General features: G+C 38.2%; 1 protein-coding gene across 3 annotated transcripts in view; it reads right to left on the reverse strand.

Moving 5' to 3' along the window:
* The window catches only part of CHN1 (chimerin 1), a 201,750-nt gene that overhangs the window by 84,911 nt on the left and 95,507 nt on the right, over nucleotides 1-21,332 (reverse strand). For all 3 annotated transcript variants that reach the window (XM_053215303.1, XM_027055454.2, XM_015086457.3), the window contains one exon: nucleotides 1,449-1,737. In XM_053215303.1, the coding sequence (XP_053071278.1) occupies nucleotides 1,449-1,737 (289 nt within the window). The remainder of the gene's footprint in view (nucleotides 1-1,448; nucleotides 1,738-21,332) is intronic.

A 21,332-nucleotide genomic window follows, 5' to 3' on the forward strand; every position in this document is an offset into this window, starting at 1 on the left:
TACTTAAATACGAGCATGACTGAAAAATACCATGAATAGAAAATAACCAAAAGTGAGAAAATGGGAATTAGAGAGTGAAAAGAACAATATTAAATACGGCAAGCAATTAGGATTCTACATTCTGGTTACTTCCAAAAAAGATTAGGGTTCCTAACAAACACGAATATATGAAAAACCTTTTTCTACAAATTTTCTACAGTCTGTAATTTAAAACGTTGGGTAGCCGCAAATGCTACTTTGAGTTAGCCTTGCCAGAAACTAAAATTTAGGCTAGACAATGAACATTTTAAATTTCCATTCTGTGCCTACATACTTCAAGATAACTGCAAGTATTTTAGGATACCGCCTTGAGGTAATATAGCTGTCACAGTAACGTTACCACCAAACTCATGAGTGCTTACTGTGTGCCTGTCACTGTTTGGCTATTTTGCACCTACTATCTCCTTCAATCGATCCTCACAACAGTTTGATTATAATTTTACAAATGAGAACATCAAAGCACAGAGAAATTCAGTGACACGAAGTAAGTTCACACAACTGGTAAAATGGTAGAATTTGTGCACAGATCTATTCGGTGACACAATCCAAGCTCAAATCACTATATAATACTGCATTTCTTTAATATGGCCACGGGAGAGGCTCAAGAATATTAGAGTGAATAACACAATTCCAATTAGAATACATAAAATTCTCCCAACTAAATCCCATACAATGTAAAACATCAAGAAATTCTCTCACTCTTTTTCTGAGGGATAAAGAGGCAGCTAGGGATCATTTTCCAAAGCAAATAGTAATGCCAAGGAATTGAAACTTCTGATGTTAACTTTAAACGTATTACAACTAAAATATGACAAAGGAAAAACTTAAATTGTCTCTTGTAATTAAAATACATCTTTCTGATTCAATTAATTCTTAAGAGTCCCGAAGGAGATAAACACTCCTGTTACTCAAGACTGACCGATTCCCAAAATAGTAAAAGTTATCGATAGACTGAATTTAATCCTATGTACTTTAAAGCATGGCTATATATCATTTTGCTAAGGAACGGAACTATTTATAAAGGGAATAAAAAAGTAGTTTTGATAGATTATGCGACCCCCTCAATTTCTCATGTAATACAGCTCTCTTTTCTTGACCGTAGTCATGCTTCTGACCCAAAGCCCTGAGCTTTTTTTTTTTTTTAAATCAGGGGACATTTTTTTTTTCAACATAGTTTTAAAACCATGAAACTGATGAAATAGGAAATAATATGGAGCACAAATATATACCTGACATAACTGAACAAGAATTAGATATATGCAAAGTTCAGCACCACAGAAACCAGTGACATTAGGGAAACGCACATCTTTTTCAAAGCTCTGTGGAGAAGTCAATCTCTTCTGGCAATAATGGCTTTTTATACGGACCCCAAACAGAAGAAGATAAAGTGTGGTTTCATGGTAGCTTACCCTTTTCTCTGACACCCCATCCTGGCCTGTAGAATCTCTCTCATCATGTGTCTCTTTCAGGACTGGCATATGTTTTTGGTATGCTGGCTCTCTGTTTAAGGTTGTGTATCCTATGTGCTCATAAATTGGGTTTATCGTCATCTTGGCAATGTATTCTGCTGCCTTGGTTTCAATATAGAGAGTAATCAATCCATCAGTCACCAGATCGTGGATGGACTCAAAGCGCTTCTCCCCAACGAAGTGCTTTCCATCGTAGTAGAGCCTGAAGTTTCTGGTTTGACTTCCAAATCTGCCTCAATGAAATGGGAAAGATGTTTTTAAGAAAAGTAAGCAAGTGAATTCTTTCTGAAAAAAAAAAAAAGAGAAAGAGCAAAAAAAACTATTGCTTTGTGTGTGTCTTCTTTGTTAAATAAACTGTGGCTAATCTCTATGAATCGTCTGGAATACAGAAAATAAAACTTGTGAACACAAAGACTAAACTTGCAACAACTAGGGATAACTAGCTAAAAGCACGCCTACTCTAGAAGGGAAACAATGTTCTTGTTTATCTTTTTAAACCACTTCATTAACCTGTAGGAAAAGTGAAGGAAAATAAAGCTTATATCCTATTAGAGCACATTCTATATTCAATTAGTCAACTCCATAAGAGATGAAATTTCTTTACTAACATGTTCTCTTCAAGTCGATCAATAAAAATATTCAACATACTTTAGACCCCAGCATTCATGTCTTTTAATGAGAAAGCCCCATTTAATGGGCTCACGTAAGTACAATGCCAGCAATCATTTAAAGTACAGCTGAGTCCAGAACCTGAACCGCACAGTAAGGCAGGATGGCAACAGAAACATACTTTTGCGATTTCTAGCCATGAGTCAATGACTTGCTCTTTCCTTTTATATAGTCATTTTTCTGTGTCTGCATGTTGAGTTGAGGCAAGAAACGTCAGCAATACATATAAGTCACAGAAGTCATAAACGAATGGACTCTAGATCTGTTCTCACTTTTGGGTCATGTTTTGGTGACATACTTTAAAAACCGGAGAATAATGGTTTACTCTTCTGATAATTTCAGTATTTTGCCTCCTGATTTTATGAAAGGGGATGCCAAAAGGCACCAAGAGCCAGTATCATGGTCTCCCAAAGGCAATCCCAAGTGAGCCTAATTAAAAACAAAACAAGTCAGAGAGGATGTATTTAATTTCACTGTTAAAAATACACAGAACAACAACAAAAAAGACCCCCAAATACACAGAACAGAGGTGAACTTAAATACAAAAATAATACCGTGTTTAATACCAAAGGAAAATGTTTAATTAGGACTCCAAACTTTCACAACAATATTATTCTGGTATTGCTTATATTCCAGAAAGACAGGGCTTACCAACTTAAGATTCTACTTTTAATTTATCCTTAAAAAAGGAAACAAAATAATTTTTTATAATGGCCTGAGGTATCTCTGTTTCTGTAGTTCAAACTGAACTTTAGTAATTATTGAATCTAGAACCTGGCATTCTATCCATGATGGTCCTTCTACTATAATAAAATTTATCCACCTTTGGTCCTTTAAAAGCAATTATATTTTGACTTATACTCAAGTGAATGATCCATATAATTCCAATTTCCCACTGGTCATTTTCCTGTAATGTTATAGACATATTTCTCCTAAGTAAATTTTCATTATAATGTAAGTCTAAAAAAGTAGAAGGTAAAATTTCTACACCAAAGTTAAATATAAAAGTTTCTTTCAGTTTAATATACTGCTTTTATTATTTCCTTTCTGTTAAGACATATTATCTGTTTTCTGAGTAATAAACATGGAAGGCCACTGTATAATTTTTGTAAGAGTCTTACAACAATAATCACTCAGCACTGTTTAACATTAAGTCCTTTTATAGCTCAGGTGTATTCAGAGACATTTCAATGAGGGATTAGACCATTTTACTCCTTCAGGGGTTTATGATTTTACAGTGCGTGTGGCACTTAAACTAAAGACTATCCAAGCAATGGTGGTAGGCACTTGTCACTCACATTTATTCTAAAATCTGAACAGTATGGGAGTGTAGGGCAGAAGGGATGATGGCGTTCTTGGCCTCACTTGGGTGAGTGTGGGGAGACTGAAAGAGCTGGTCTAGGATGCTTCACAATGGGCCTATTGCTACCCCAGCTAAGGAGAGGATTTCCTGGCTACCTCTAGGCATCGGGCAAAAAAGACTAAGTAAGTTTGTGCTTTTCTGTTTATCACAGCAACCTGAAGAGACCCAGCGCGCAACTCCCAATTCCTCCTCAACCTGCACGTCAGCTCTGGACTTCCGGTCCAGTCGAACTTCCAGTCTTAAGGAACCTGATCCAATAACGAAAGTAACTCATAATATGGGCTGATTAAAATGTAACCTCAGAGGACAAGAAAATGAATTTCCATTTTGGAATTATGATTGACTTTTTAGGAAAGCTGCATTATTTTTACTAAAGGAGCCATACCCTCTCATTGCCTAGCCTGTACAGCCCTCTCTTTCCCTTGGGAAGTGACATAAAGAATAGCATCACAGTTTACATCAACGGAGTCTCCTTCCCTTCTGTGATTTGAAAGGCATGATAGAAAATCTTTGAGCAAGGTGGGGAATGGATGTGTCTATTCCACAAAAGAGCCAGAAAAGCAGAGATGCTGAATCTAAAGGCAAAGAAAGGATCCTTTCTTGGAAAAGTTTACCACTTACAAACTACCATTCAACCACACACCCAGGAATTCTGTTAAATATTAGGTGGTTCATAATAAAGTTCCTGTTCCCTTGATTACCTCTACAGGATATAGACAAACACAAAGATAAGATCAAATGATGGATTATATATATATATATATATATATATAATATATATATATAATATATATATTATATATGTATATATTATATATATATTATATATATATTATATATATATTATATATATATAACATAATTATATAACATTATAACACTATATATATATATTTATATATATCACATTATATATATATAGATAGATAGATAGATAGATAGATATAGATATATATATATCTCAAGAGTTGCATGCTCTATCAAGCGCCCTGGAATTTAAAGAATTCATCTTTATTTATTTATTTATTTATTTATTTATTTATTTATTTGAAAAAAAATTTTTAATGTATGTTTATTTTTGAGAGAGAGACAGTGAGAGCCAGGAAGGGGCACAGAGAGAGAAAGAAGGAGATACAGAATCCGAAACAGGCTCCAGGCTCCAAGCTGTCAGCCCACAGCCCCATGCGGGGTTCAAACTCACGAACCATGAGATCATGACCTGAGCTGAAGTCAGACGCTTAACCGACTGAGTCACTCAGGGGTCCCTAAGAATTCATCTTTAGTTTGTTTTTTAAATCTTTTTTGTTTTTTAAGTTTTTTTTAAAGTTTATTTATTTTGAGAGACAGAGTACGTGCAAGCACATGCGAGTGGGGGAAGGGCGGAGGGAGAGCAAGGGAGAGAGAGAATCCCAAACAGGCTCTACACCAGCAGTGTGGAGCCAGACACAGGACTCAAACTCATGAACTGTGAGATCATGACCCGAACCAAAACCAAGAGTTGGATTCTCAACTGCACCACCCAGGAACCCCTAGTTTGCATTTCTAAAACATCATTGTAAAAAGGTACATAACCTTATATAGAAACATTACATTTCTGTGCAGTGATTCATGAAACCAAGTGAACCCAACAACTCCCCTCACACTATGAAAACCAAGGAACTCACTGCTTACTAAGGTCTCAGAGCTACTGCTTATGTCCGGTGCAAAAGCACCTTTGCAGTCTTGAAACAGGGTTTGACCAGGAAAGGCAAGTGTGGGTCCTGAGTGTTTAACAGAAAACTTCAGACTTTGGTATAAGAATAGGTTTAAATCCTGGATCTGCCACTTTTTAGCTGGCTGATCTGAGAAAATCATTCTTCAGATTCTGCATCTAGAGAACAGGAATAACATTATCTTTCTCCACATGGCTGGGAGGATTACGTAAGCGTATTTAAGTCAAAGCTAAGTACATACTAGGTTCAATGAACAGTAGTTCTCTTTCTCCTTCTCTGTTAGTTAGGCCTCTGCAGAGAATGACAGAACATGTCATGAAACAATAAAGTAGAACAGAAAAGAGAACCAATAAACATGCACTGAAGGGGGCTCAACAAACAACCGGTAACACAAATAACTTGTACCGGAATATCTCTGCCCTGGCTGATTTCACAGTCGACACAAGGCAAGGAGGAGCTCTTTGTGAATTGTCTTCAGATGTCCCTGAAAAGTTTATACTGCCTGGGTGGACAGACAGGAACTATAGCAGAATGCAGAGTGGGGGCTGGTGGGGGAGGGAAGAGCAATGAGTCTTTCCACTGTGACTTGTGAGTCAGGTCTCTGAATTCAAAGGCAAAAGGTCAGTCAATGTAACCATACTGACGGCAGGACGTGTTCCATGGATCTGGGGACAACTGCTGAACTCTACACTAGAGAGCACTGATATGTCAAAACTGTCGAAGCTAAACCATTTTCCTCCATTTTTACAGGAAAATCTTCTTTTCATCTTTTCTTGTATTTATTACCTGCATCTGCCCTCGCTTTTTAATAGCTGTTCATTCTTTGGTGAACATGTCTGAAGCTGTACAGGACCAACTCTCTCTTAGTTAGAGTTCAACAAAATTCATTTTCTCCAAAGTGGTACTGTAGTTAACGAATAGAAAAGAGAGACTGGGATCATCTGCTTTGAACTGCTACTGTTGTACGTAATTACCACTTTCGAGAAGTGTCTTTTTCTCCTGTGATTTCAGGTTTTGGTTTTCATGTTTAAAAAAGCTGTTTAATGCTGTGCCCAATTGCATTCAGATGAATTTCAAAATATATAATTGTAACATCTAGCTTTCAAAAAATGAACAAAACCTTTAATACCATCCTTTCTATTTTTTAAAAGTAAATCGTACTCAAAACATTCAGTCTAGAGGTACAAAGTGATGAAAATATGTGTAAAGAATAGCCTTTGGGATTTTACTTTACTTTTTCTAAAACCAAGATTACTTCTGATTTGAGGTCAAAGTATTGGGAAATAGCTCTTCAAAGGAAAGTTCCAAGTTAACAGATGTTTTCTGTTAAACAAACAAAGAAACATATACAACACACTTGTCTAAGTTAACAATAAGATGTTAGAACTATTTCCAGAAACCAACATACAAGAACAATTTTATTTGTCATAAATATATATTTGTGTATTGTTTACCCAAATCAAAGACGGTAATCTAATGATGAAATACGAGCATCTCATAAATTTATCTAATCATAAACACACCCTTGAAAAGCTAAAACAGAAACAAGAATATGACGAGGCATTCAGTTAAATACTAAAAAATGAAAGGCTGAGGAAGAGAAAGCATAGCTATATACAATTTAAAAATATTTTTTTTTGCACCTGAAACCTTTGTTAGGGTACTACTTTTGTCTATCTGGTCATTGATTCTGGATGGTGAAATGGGGCAAAAGTATTAAAATACGCGAACTCATGATGACATTCCCTTGGCACAGTAAATTGCCTTCAGTGAAAGAAGCAAGTCAATGTGCCTAACTAAACCTGGCACGCTCTGGAAGGTGGGATGAATACAGATGAGTTAGTTGAAGGTCTGTTTAAGAAGCAGTGAGCCATTCCCCCCACCCTCTCCAATCCTGTCTCCAGTCCCACCCCTTCCCGGCTCTGGTGGAAGACTGAAGTCTGGTTTTCTGGAGAGGGTAAAACAAGGAGATAGTGAACAGAGGGACACCAGACAGAGCTGAAGGCAGAGGTGCTATCCTGAAAATTAAGCGAAAAGTTGTTAATACTGAAGATTGAAACCTCCATCTTTCTTTGTCACCTGATTCTCAAAAGGGTTGTACCTTTTCATGGTAGGAGACTGGAGAATTCTGCTCTTAGAAATCTGATCCGCCCAATTGAAGACTTAAGAATAGAAACATCACCGTCTACTTGGCTGGTTTCTTTCAAGCTTTCAGAACTACCAGTCAGCTTTTTAGTGCCAAATAAATATGAACAGTTAGCCAAGGACCACCTGACATCTGAGGAAAGACTATCTGATGAAGGACAAAGATGGATAAACAAAGAGAATCAAAGAGAGCTGAAGGATAAACACTGGGATGCTGTAAGAAAGGGATGAATATAGAGTATACAGAAAAAATATAGCATATTTAAAGGAAGAAATGGAAGATAAAGTTGAAAAAATTTTCAAGATCAGTAAGATAGAAAATAGGAGAGAAAAAGTAAGATAGAGAATCAATTCAGAAAGTCTAATATCTAAAAGAGTTCTAAAAACAGAGAACAGAGAAACTGGAAGGGGAAGAAATCAAAAAAGACAATTCAAGAAAATTCATCAAAGTTGAAGGATACAAACTTATACAATGGACAAAAATAAGCCCACGTCAAGCAGGTAAACATGAAAAGGTGTTCAGTGAGTAATCCAGTAAATGCAAATTAAATCTTTAGATTGGTAAAATCTAACAAGTCTGACGATACCAAGCACCGGCAAGGATACAGAGCACCTAACATAACCAGTACCCGGCATACCATTTAACAAAAGGGTTTTGTATTTTCTAGTAAAGTTGGATGTATGCATTCCCTAGGATTAGCAATCCCATTCCTAGGTAATATTCTAGACAATACGATTGATTATATGCACTAGGAGACACACACACACACTCTCTCTCTCTCTAATAGTAATGCTCATTAACGCCTAAACCTAAAAACCACACATTTCCAGTAAAATAGAAAAACTGTAGTACACATATATGATAGTTAACTTTATGTCACTTTGGAGGGTGTTTTCAGAGAAGATTTGCATTTAAGTCAGTGCACTGTGGGTAAAGCAGACTGCTCTCCCATAATTGGGTGGGCCTCATCCAATCACTTCAAGGCCCGAATAGAACAAAAAGACTGGCCTCACTGAGCAAGAGGGGGTTTTCCAGCAGACTGCCTTTGGATGTACCTGCAACATTGGCCCTCCTAAGTCTCAAGCCTACCAGCCCACACTGCAGATTTAGACTTGCCAGCTCCCATAATCACATGAGCCAATTGCTTATAATAAATGCCCCCCCCCCCCACACACACACACATACACACACACACCCTATTCGTTTTGCTTCTTTGGAGAACCTTGATTAATATAATGAAATACTAGGGGTGCCTGGATGGTTCAGTCGGTTAAGTGTCTGACTTCAGCTCAGGTCATGATCTCACGGTTCATGAGTTTGAGCCCCATATCAGGATCTGTGCTGACAGCTCAGAGCTGGAGACTGCTTTGGATTCCGTGTCTCCCTCTTTCTCTGCCCCTCCCCCACTATCTCTCTCTCTCTCTCTCTCTCTCTCTCTCAAAAATAAACATTAAAAAATTTAAAAAATATAATGAAATACTATATAGCAAGGAAAGCAAACATATACATGCAAAAACATGATGGATTTTTACAAGTATAATGTGGGCAAAAAGAACAAGTCACAAAAGAATACATACAATGTGGTCTGATTATATAAAGTCCAAAGGCAGGCAAAATCTAAATATATTATACAGGAATATATATACAGGTGGTAAGACTATAAAGAAAAGCATGAAAAAGATAACTATAAACCGAGCACAGTAGTTAACTATTGTGTGGAAGTGGGGGATAATGACAAGCAAGAGAAATATGGGGAATTTCTGAACTACCATTAATGCATATTGATGTGGTAGGGATTACATAGATTTACATATATTTACATGTAATCAATTTTTAAATTGGGTATATCAGTTTTACATACTTTCCTGTATGTGTTATTTCACAATATGTATGTTTTTAATTATAGCATTCAAGGGGCACCTGGGTGGCTCAGTCGGTTAAGTGTCTGACTTCGGCTCAGGTCACGATCTCATGGTTCATGAGTTTGAGCCCCACATCGGGCTCTGTGCTGACAGCTCAGAGTGGAGCCTGCTTCCCATTTTCTGCGTCTCCCTCTCTCTCTGCCTCTCCCCCACTCAGACTCTGTCTCTCTCTCTCTCAAAAATAAACAAACATAAAAAAGAAAATTAAAAATAAAAATAAAATTATAGCATTCAAATGACAAAGACCTAAATCTGGAAGAAAAAGCAATCAGAAACAGATTCCCTCTAAGTGGTTTACACTATAGACTTTAAGGATATAAGTTTTATAAGAGAGTTCAATGGTGAGTTTTTAAAGAGAACGAAGTGAGAGTATAGAGCTAAGAAAAACAAATTAAATACCAATACAATTACTACAGATCTAATAAATAACTAGAAATGACAGGAAACGGGATCGATAGGACTGAAAAGCAAATCAATGGCATAGAGATAAGGCTTAAATAGTCAACTGGATGGCTAAGGAAAAGTACAAGAGTAAATCAATTAAGGCATATAGGATAAACACTGAAGACTAAGACAATCCACCATAAAAACTGTGCTTCAAGTTCAGATGCCAGCAAATGGAACAGAAATACTATTCAGAAATAGAATTTGGGGACATATTCCAGGCAAGGAAGAAGGAACTGAATCTCAAGACCGAAAGAACACACTGTTTCATGGATGAGCTTATAAAAAAACTATCAACATTAAAACAAATCCTGGTTGGGTGCTTGGGTGGCTCAGTTGGTTGAACGCCCAACTTCGGCTCAGGCCTGATCTCACAGTTTGTGAGTTCGAGCCCACACCGGGCTCTCCACTGTCAGCATGGAGCCTGCTTTGGATCCTCTGTCCCCCTCTCTCTCTGCCCCACGTGTGCACACACGTGCTCTCTCTCTCTCTCTTAAAAATAAATAAACATTTAAAAAAGAGAACAAATCCTGGTTTAAATTACTAAATTTGAAGAGTAAACAAAGAATTTTTTAGACAACCAGGCAGGAACCAGTGTCACTTTCATATAAGGGGCTGGAAGCAAGACTGTTTTCAGACTTCTTTACATTAACGATAAATGTCAAGAAACAATGGATTACCATTAAGTACTAAGGATAGGAAAAAATACACTGAGGATATTCTGTCCAAACAAGCTGTTGTTTAAAGATAATAGGGGTTCCTGGGTGGCTCAGTCAGTTAAGCATCCGACTCTTGATTTTGGCTCAGGTCATGAACTCACAGTTCGTGAGTTCGGGCTCACTCCCTGTTGGGCTCTGCACTGACAGTGTGGAGCCTGCTTGGGATTTCTCTCTCCCTCTCTCTCTCTGCCTCTTCCCTGCTTGTGCACGCTATCTCTCTCAAAATAAATAAATAAAATTTAAAAAATAAAATAAGATAAAGGCAACAAAGAGACATTCTTGTTATAAAGTTATACCTTCTCTGAGTCTTTAGAAGTCATTGAAGAGAATGTTAGTCTTTTGAAATGCCTTTTTTTTTCCTTATGGTACTGCACTTAGCAGCAGCAATTTAACATTTTAGCATACTGATGGCTTTAAGAAATGTTTCGAATTTTACTTAAGTTAATAAATGACCATTCTTGACAACAGAACTATAGTTACTAGAATTTCACTTCCATGAAAGGCAGTGACTCTTTCTTGATCATGCACTGGTGAATGAGCTCGCTGTGTCTTTAGGATACAATGAACAGAACTGTTGTAATGAAACCCAATTCAAGTGAAAGCCTTGTGAGTGGAACCAGTCTTGATGACCTATGCCATTTTACACTGCATGGTCTTCATAGGGATCCAGAGGATCAAGCCTTGTAAGTGCCTTAAATTCAGGGAGAAGCTTATTCACTGCTAACACCTCTGTTGAGTAAAGAATTTGGTGAGACTACCTTGCATCTTTAAATTTATAAAACGTCTCCTAGTCATGTCTTCTTCCCATACCTACTCAGTCTTGCCAACCCCCAACTTGCAGCCTTCTTCATTGCTATCATAATCTCTTAAACCACAATCATTATACAGAAACAGAATGTCAAGGATAAGTTAATGGATGTCACCGCCAAATACATGAACAAATAAAAACTCACTGCTATACGGTACTTGTAACACAGTCACTGATACGGTTTTATCTGACTAGTGGTTCAGTAAGGTTAGGAAAGATCATTTATTTTTGAGCAAGTATGTCAATGTCATTCCAAAAGAGAGGTTTTGTGCCATCTCAAAAACACACCTCATATTTCAGTGTACTATTCAATCTGACAGCTAACTAAGTTATAATAAAAGATTTTTAAAATGAGACCATGTTAGGATAATAAAATGCATATGGCCCAATCAAACATACGTGGAAGGAGAGAGGATGACTTGATTTTCTGGAACCACAATACCTGGCAGAGCTATTAATTATGTGCTTTGTTAAACTTTACCTACAGCTGCTGGCTTATCTACCAATCATGAAATAAAACTATGTTGAATGAGTTAAAGTGTAAGGATTCTGTCTTCTCTTATTTTACAAAAATCTTGGGTCTAAAAGGGAAGACTCAAAAGACAGAAGAGATCTTTGTGATTGTCGAATTCTTTGTTGTAAATCCAGGCCCCCACGCTCCATACCATCAGATTCAGAATCTGCATTGTTAACAAGATCCCGAGGTAATCCCTATATGGCTTAAAGTCTGGGAAACACCCGTCTAATCCAATCCCCTCACATTATCGATGTAGCAAGGAAGATGTTCAAGTTCCTCCACAGTGAAATAGAGAGCCTAATAAAAACCCCAAAGTCCCAAACAAAACAAAATAATAATCAAAAAAATCCAACCCACTGTTTAAAGTCAAATGGTTCTTTATCTGCATTAGTACTGGCTGCTTTATAGCTTTTTTCTGGAAAGCCTCCTGGCTCAACATGAGTCCGCACGTACTGTGCTCCCCACTATTGCTAAGCACTGTCAGACCAAAAAGGTCCTCAACCAAATTCATCCTCTCATCTCTTCTCCCTTCAGAAAACTGTTCCTTCTCCAACACCCCTTAAGAGAACCACCACCCACACAGTCAACTCCTGCCCAAACTTTCATAATTATCTGAGATTCTTCAATCTCCCTCTACATTTAAACTTTTATTGATTGACTGATCTGAGTCCACGCAAACTCTGCCCATTCTGCCTACAGCCACGAGAGTTTGTTCCAAGAGAGATCCTATCATACTATTTTCCCTTTTGTCCCCTTTGAAAATTGTTAATCGTTCACTACTGCCATAAGAAAACGTCCAAACACTTTAGCAAATCCTGAACCCTTGAGAATCAGTTATTAGTTTTACTTCGAAAGCACTAGAGACTGATATAGTGCGTTGCACATATTAGACCCTAACTAATCAGCTGCTGAATAGAATTATTAGAATAGAATTAATAAGGGCTTGATTAATGCTTTCATAATTGACCCCTAAGATGGCCAACTGAATATAACAATAAAAAAGATTCTAAAAAATACATGTGAGTAAACACAGAATTGCCAAAATATGAGAAGGTTATTAATTTTGTCGGGCATAACTAAGAAAGATGTGGTAATTATCAGGCATAGTGTTTGTCACTTACAGAACTGTAATGGTTTCCATACTGACAACTGGGAGCAAATAAATGAAAAACAACTTTTCTAATACAGTGAACCAATTAAAATAATTTCTACTACACTATTTTCATTTTACTATCAAAGAAACAATATTAAGTATTCTATCCAGCCAATAAGTAAATGCATGTGCACTTACAGAACATATTATACACACATTTTAATCTTTTTAAAACAGGATGGGTCCAGAAATGATGAGTGTATTCATATAATTAACAACAGATTTGGCTTATTCAAGAGCTGGTGCTTAGTGCCACTAAAAGCGTATAAAACCTTGTTTCCATGAGTCCACTACTTCAGGATATTAAAAAAAAAAAATCACATTACAACAGAAGTTTATAAGAGCATGGAGTTATATATGTGAGTCCTTGCAGAATTCTATACATATACATAAGTGTGTGTGTGTTTACACACTCATTTATGTGTTTTGCAGATTCCTACTACTTAATCCTCTTAAACAACAAAATGTTTTCTTTAACCATTTTTGTATAAACAATTCTAGGTATTACACAGGGACTATAATTTAATATTTTTTAAGTGTTTATTTTTGAGAGAGAGAGCACGCGCATGCATGTGCACAAGTGGGGGAGGGGCAGAGAGAGGGGGACAGAGGATCTAAAGCGGGCTCTGTGCTGACAGCCCAATGTAGGGCTCAAACTCCTGAATCACAAGATCATGACCTAAGCCAAAGTGAGACGCTCAACCGACTAAGCCACTCAAGCTCCCCTAACTTAATATTTTTTTAAGTTTCTTTCTTTCTTTACTTTGAGAGAGAGAGAGAGCATGAGAGGGGGAGCGGCAGAAAGAGAGGAAGAAAGGGAATCCCAAGCAGGTTCCACGCTGTCACTGCAGAGTCCAACACAGGGCTCGATCTCATGAACAGCGAAATCATGACCTGAGCCGAAATCAAGAGCCAGATGCTTAACCAACTGACCCACCCAGGCTCAGGCACTCCTATAATTTTTTATTTTTTATTATTTTATTTTATTTTTTTTAATTTTTAAAAATTTTTTTAAATGTGTATTTATTTTTGAGAGAGACAGAGACAGAATGCGAGTGGGTTAGGGGCCGAAAGAGAGGGAGACACAGAAGCAGAAGCAGGCTCCAGGCTCTGAGCTGTCAGCACAGAGCCTGATGCAGGGCTTGAACTCACAAACTGCGAGATCATGACCTGAGCTGAAGAAGGATGCTTAACCGACTGAGCCACCCAGGCACCCCTCCTATAATTTTTTAAATATTAGAGTTAACAATTAATACAATTTAATATTTTCTTAAATATTAAGTTTCATTATCATGAATATATAACTAAAAGTTTAGTGTCTGAATATGGAACTCTCTCATTGGCTATTGTGGTATATTGAGTTAACCTCCAATCTACCATTGCCCTCAATTATTATTTAAAAAAAATTTTTTTTAATGTTTACTTATTTTTGAGAGAAGACAGAGCGCAAGCAGGGGAGGGGCAGAGACAGAGGGAGACACAGAATCTGAAGCAGGCTCCAGGCTCCCAGCCGTCAGCACAGAGCCCGATGCAGGGCTCATACCCACAAACAGTGAGACCATGACCTGAACCAAAGTCAGATGCCTAACCAACTGAGCCACCTAGGTGCCCCTACATTGCCCATTACTGAACTTTCAGTTCTTGAATTGAGTTTTATATATATTTTAAAAACTATTTTATTTATTTATTCATTTATTTTTATTTTGAGAGAGAGAGCACCAGTGTGAGTTGGGGAGAGGGGCAGAGGGAGAGAAAGAAAATCTGAAACAGGCTCCGCTCAGCACAGAGCCCAATGTAGGGCTCGATCTGACAACCCGATGTAGGGCTCGACCTGAGCTGAAATCAAGAGTCAGATGCTCCACCGACTGAGTCAACCAGGTGCCCCTAGTTTATATTTTTAAATCGCCTTGCATGTTATCGCATGTGTTCACCTTTTGTTACTTTTCATCTGCTGTAAGCTTGAAAAACAAAAAGGGAATTTTACCAATATCTGACAGAAAGCTGTATTAAGTAGACTCTAATGGGGATTACTGACCATTCCTTGGCCATCAACACATGGGCTCCATAGCCTCTCTTTAGCCACTCAAAGGCCTTTCCCCTCATTCCCAGCCTCCTGGCTGTATTTTAGAGACCTGAGGCTGCCAACGATCTGACTTCCAGACAAGTAGGATGTTGTTGTAGACGAGCAGAAACAGGCCTAAATTTGATTAAATATACACCTTTAAGTTTATCACCTAGTGGTTATTAACAATCAGCAAATTACTACATAAAGTGTAGCATAAAAATGCCTCACTTTAAAAAATCGATTTCTTAATGTATAATTCATGCACAACAAACTACCTCCATCTGAAGTGCACAATTCAATGAGTTTTGACAGATACTATCACAGTCAAGATTCAGAACATTTCCCAACATCCCCAAAGTACCCTCATGTCCTCTTGTGGCCTATTTCTTTGTCCCTTATTCTATTCAACCACGTATCTGCTTTCTGTCACTATAATTTTCTATTTCATGGAAATGGAATTATGCAGCATATATTCTTTTGTGTTTGGATGTCTCAGTTTTTATAAAGCATCACCTTTAAACTGATGGATACTGTTCTTGTCAGATTTTGAATGCAACTAGACTAGGATTTCAGGCTGTGGCAAAGCAATAAATGAAATTTGTAATTGCATTTTTTGTTTCTGGGGTTGTTCTGAAATAGCCTCTCATGTCTAATTAAGATGTAAGCATCAGATATAATCAACCTGTTAGCTGGAAACAAAGAATTATCAACATAGCCCTGGTTGTCACTCATTGACTTTTAATGCTAATAAGCAAAAGGTTTAAAATGCAATACACAATGTATCTGTGTGTGTTCATTTTTATAATACTATTTGCTATTTTTGAGTGTTCTGTGCTAGGTACTATGCATGCCGTATCCCAAATAATCCTTCAACTAGTATGAGGTATTATTATTACATCCTCATTTTATTGATAAGGAAACAGACTTAAGGGAGGTAAGTAATTTGCCCAAAGTTATGCAGAAAATACTGGAACCAGAGTATTAATCTAGGACTGTCTGACTGCAAAGCGACATTCTGAACCACTGACCATATCTACTGATTAAAAAAAAATTTTTTTTATGTTTATCTTTGAGAGAGAGAGAGAGAGAGAGAGAGAGAGAGAGAAAGCATGAGCAGGGTGAAGGGCAGAGAGAGAGGGAGACACGGAATCCAAAGCAGGCTCTAGGCTCCGAGCTATCAGCACAGAGCCCAACCTGGGGCTCGAACCCATGAACTACGAGATCATGACCTGAGCTGAAGTTGGGTGTTCAACCAACTGAGCCACCTAGGTGCCCCCCCATATCTACCGACTTAAAGCCACAGGGCTAGGGTGCCTGGGTGGCTCAGTTGGTTGAGTGTCCAATTCTTGATTTTCAGCTCAGGTCACGATCCCAGGGTTGTGGGATCGAGCCCCACGTTGGGCTCTGCACTGAGCATGGAGCCTCTCTCTCTTGGGGGTACCTGGGTGGCTTAGTTGGTTAAGAATCCAACTCTTAATTTCAGCTCAGGTTATGATTTCACGGTTCATGGGTTCGAGCCCCGCATTAGCCTGCTTGGGATTCTCTCTCTCTCCCTATCTGCCCCTCCCCCATTCGTGTGCACTCTCTCAAATAACTTAAAAAAAAAAAGAAAAGATTCTCTGTCTCTCTCCCCCTCTGCCCCTCTCCTCCACTTGCATGAACGCTTGCTCTTTCTCTCTAAAAATAAATAATAAAATAAAAAATAAAACCACAGGGCCAGAAATAAGGCCCAATGATTGGGTTATGTATCTTTTAGAGCAAAACAGCAAAAGAAACATGAATCTGTCCACTTAAGATATCCTTAGTTAAGAGCAATAAATAGAATGAAAAATATCTTTCTTTAGTTCCTACTTATAAGGAAGCGTATCACAGGGAGGCATTCTAGGTCTGACAGTTCTCTAATGCAATTTTATTAAATAAACCCAGTATGCACCAAGCAGTGCATGAGGTTCAAGGAAACCAAACAAATAAGACTTAGTTCCTGCCCTGAAGGAATTTACAATTCATTTGTAAAGACACACATGTAAATAGATTATTACTGTAGGTGGGAACTTGTTCTTAGGTATGCTCTGGGAACACGTGAAGATCTTTTCTGAAAATAAGTTAATAACCATGTGATCAACAGTACCTGGCATAAATATATTCAGTAGAGACTCAAATATAATCTTGAACATTAGGTACCATCCCTAAAAATAAAAACACCTGAGTCATGAATAGATTTCTAAGTGAGCCTCAAAATCTGACAGCAAACATCAATGGAACCCTTAAGAAAAATTTTGAAAGACTTAGCAGGATGAGCCAATTTGTAGCTTGGAGAATGGCCACAATTGAGAACAGAAGCAGGGCCAAAAGCTAACACAATTGTCTGAAATGAGCAGATGAGGAACAGGAGGGAGAAACATTCACGCAGAACAATGACAAGAGCCAGAGGGCAGCTATTTTAGCCTAAGGACATCATAAGATATTCATAGGAGATCTGTTCTACTAGACTCCAGGAAGACAGGACACTTCAAGGGGGCAGGGGTGGGAAGACAAACCAAAAGAAACATGCAGTATATTTAATAAGATAAGGATAATGTATATAAAAGATACATAAGAGCAAGATGGATGGAGAGGAAGTCCCAGACCGCACTCCACAGAACCACTGAATGAACAACATATGGACTAAGATTCTCTTATGACAACTCCAGAACCCATTTAAGAAATTGCAGTACCCCAGGCAAGTGCAAAACCATGAAAGCCTCACCGAAACAGGTAAGAAGGGCTACTTCATCTTATCTATGAGTGCCCCTTCCCCAAGACAGCACCATTGAGCTTGGCTTATGGCTTCTCCCCTAAGGGTGGGTGTGGAGGAAAAGGAGTGGAACATGTTTCCAACATCGTGGCTTTTGGAGGGCTGCCTGAGGGACTGGTTACTATCTCACCTGATTCAGAGTGCTAAGATAACTGGCACAGGTTAGATGCCCGTGGAGGCGGGGAGGTTCTGAAAACAAGGGAGAGTGTCCAATTTGTCACTTTTCCCTCAGGAGAAGGGAGAAGAGTGGGGCATGTATCCAGTGCTCTGGCTTTTCTGAGAGTTGCCCAAGGCAATGGTACCTGTCTTGCCTGATTTGGGAAACTTCCAGGGAGCTGGTATACTTTAGATGCTTGGAGGCTGGTGAGAATAAGGAGAGACAAGCAGCTTGTTCCTAGAGCACCCAAGAACCTGCAGTACCAAAGACAGATACCAGATGGTACAAAAGATTACAAGGTCCTGAAAAAGAAACTGGCAAGCCTCTTTTTAAATTTTTTTTAATGCTTACTTACTTTTGAGAGAGAGACAGACAGACAGACAGAGCGTGAGGTGGAGGGGGCAGAGAGAGAGGGAGACACAGAATCCAAAGCAGGCTCCACGCTCTGAGCTGTCATCACAGAGCCCGACGCGGGGCTCAGACTCACAAACTAAGAAGCTGAAGTCAGATGCTTAACCAGCTGAGCCACACAGGTGCCCCACCTCTTTAATTGAGAAATGCACATAGCCCTGAGAAGTTATACCCTCCAAAAAGTGTCAGAGTCCCTCCAAATCTCTACCTGGGCTGATTGGAGAAGGTCTTCCTCTGTATGAGGCCAGTCTGTAATGACTGGAAGAAATGGTTATATTTACAAATGCTCATAAAATTCAGAAAACAAACAAATACAAACTACATGAAGAACCAGGAGAACATGTCCCAATCAACAGAACGAAAGAAATTCCTAGAAACCAACCCCAAGGAAACAGAGATCTATTAAGTATATAACAATGAATTAAAAGTAATTTTCTTAAAGAAGCTGAATGATCTAAAGAGAGCACAGACACAAAACTAAACGAAATACAAGGCACCTGGGTGGCTCCGTCGGTTCAGTGTCCAACTTTGGCTCAGGTCATGATCTCACAGTTCGTGGGTTCGAACCCCACCTCGGCTCTGTGCTGGCAGCTCAGAGTCTGGAGCCTGCTTTGGACTCTGTGTCTCCCTCTCTCTCTGACCCTCCCCTGCTCACACTCTCTCTCCCAAAAATAAGTAAACATTTAAAAAAAGTTTTTTTAAAAATAAAACTAAATGAAACAAAATCAGGAAAATGATACGTGAAAAAAAGAGAGAATATCAACAGAGAGATAGAAACCCTTACAAAGAATCACACAGAAATTTTGGAGCTAAAGAATAATTAGAAAAGTTTGGTCAACTAATCTTCAACAAAGGATCTAAGAATACCCAATGGGAAAGCGCAGTCTCTTTAACAAATGATGCTGGGAAAACTGGAGAAACACATGCAGACCAATGAAATTGGGCCTCTATCTCACACGACTCACAAAAATTAGCTCAAAATGGATCAGAGACTTAAATATAAGAACTGACACCAAAACCTCCTAGAAAGAAACACAAGGAAGAAGCTCAATGATACTGGCCTTGGCAATGATTCTTTTGGACATGACACCAAATGTACAAACAACAAGAGCAAAATTAACAAGTGGGATTATATTAAATCCAAAAGCTTCTGTACAGTAAAAGAAACAATTAACAAAATAAAAAGACACCTACAGAATAGGAGGAAATTTTTGCAAACCATATGTCAAATAAGGGGTCACTATCCAAAATATATAAAGAACTCACAAAACTTTAAAAAACCCAAAGAATCCAATTAAAAAATGGCCAGAAGAGCCAAAAAGACATTTTTCCAAAGAGGACATCAAAATGGCCAACAGGCAGATGAACAGATGTTCAATATCACTACCATCAGGGAAATGCAAAACACCACGAGATGTCACTTCACACCTTTTGGAATGGTAGCCATCAAGAAGACAAGAGACAACAGGTGCTGGCGAGAATGTGGTAAAAAGGGAATTCTCATGCACTACTGATGAGCATGTAAATTGGTCCAACCACTACAGAAAACAATACGGAGGTTCCTTAAAAAAATTAGAAATCTGCCATACAATCTAGCAATTCTGATTCTCAATATACACCCAAAAGAAATGAAAACAGGATCTGAACGAGATGTATGCACTTTCATGTTGACCACAGCATTTTTCACAATAGCAAATATATGGAAACAAGTCAAATGTCCATCAAATGGATAAATGGATAAAAAAAAAAAGATGTGGTGTATATACACAACGGCATATTATTCAGCCACGAGAAAGGAGGATTTCTTGCCATTTGTGACAACATGAATAAACCTTGGGCACACTGGTAAACAAGATACATCAGGGAAAGACAAATGCTATAGGAGATGACTTATATGTAGAAAAATTCAAACCTGTAAAAAGAGTTGAGCATCCTACTCTTGATTTTGGTTCAGGTCACGATCTCGTGGTTTGTGGGACGGAGCCCCACATAGGGCTCTACACTGACAGCGTGGAGACTGCTTGGGATTCTCTCTCGATCTCTCTTTTTGCCCCTCCCACCCTCAAAAGAAATAAAATAAACATTTTAAAAAAAACAATCGAAAACCAATCAATGAAACAAACAGCTGGTTTTTTTTGAAAATGCCATCAAAATTGACAAGCACTTAGCCACACTAAAGACAGACATCGAGACAAATGGAACACAATGAAGAACCCAGAAAGAAATTGGCATGTATGTCAAATGATCTTTGACAAGGGTGCCAAGGCTATACAATGGGGCAAGAATAGTCTTTTCAACAAACAGTGCTGGGAAAACTGGATATCCACATGCAAAAGAATGAAGATGGGCCCTCATCTTATACCATCTACACAAATTAACTCAAAATGGATTAAAGACCTAAACGTAATACCTGAAAATAGAAAACTCCTGTAAGAAAACACAAAGAAAAAGCTTCAGGACAGTGGAACAGGCAATGGTTTCTTGGCTAGAACACCAAAAGCACAAGTAACTGAAACAAAAATAGACAAAGGGGATTACATCAAACTTAAAAACTTCTACACGGCAAAGGAAGCAATCAACAGAGTGAAAGGTAGCCTATGGAAGGAGAGAAAATACACGTAAGCTGTGTATCACATAAGGGGTTAACATCCAGAATATAAAAAGAACCCATACAGTGCAATTTAAGAGATAATAGCATGATTAAACAGTGGGCAAAGGACTTGAATAAACAGTTCTCCAAAGAAGACATAGACAACAAGCATATGAAAAGATTCTCAACTTCACTAAACATCAGAGAAACACAAATCAGAACCACAATGATGGTTCTGATTAACCACCTTATACCTGTTAGGATGGCCGCTATCAATAAAACAAAATGGCAAGGGTTGGTGAGGATGTGGACAAAGTGGAACCCTTGTGTCACTGTTGGCAGGATTGTAATGGG

This window comes from Acinonyx jubatus, chromosome C1 (assembly GCF_027475565.1).
Source record: "Acinonyx jubatus isolate Ajub_Pintada_27869175 chromosome C1, VMU_Ajub_asm_v1.0, whole genome shotgun sequence".
Lineage (NCBI taxonomy): Eukaryota > Metazoa > Chordata > Mammalia > Carnivora > Felidae > Acinonyx > Acinonyx jubatus.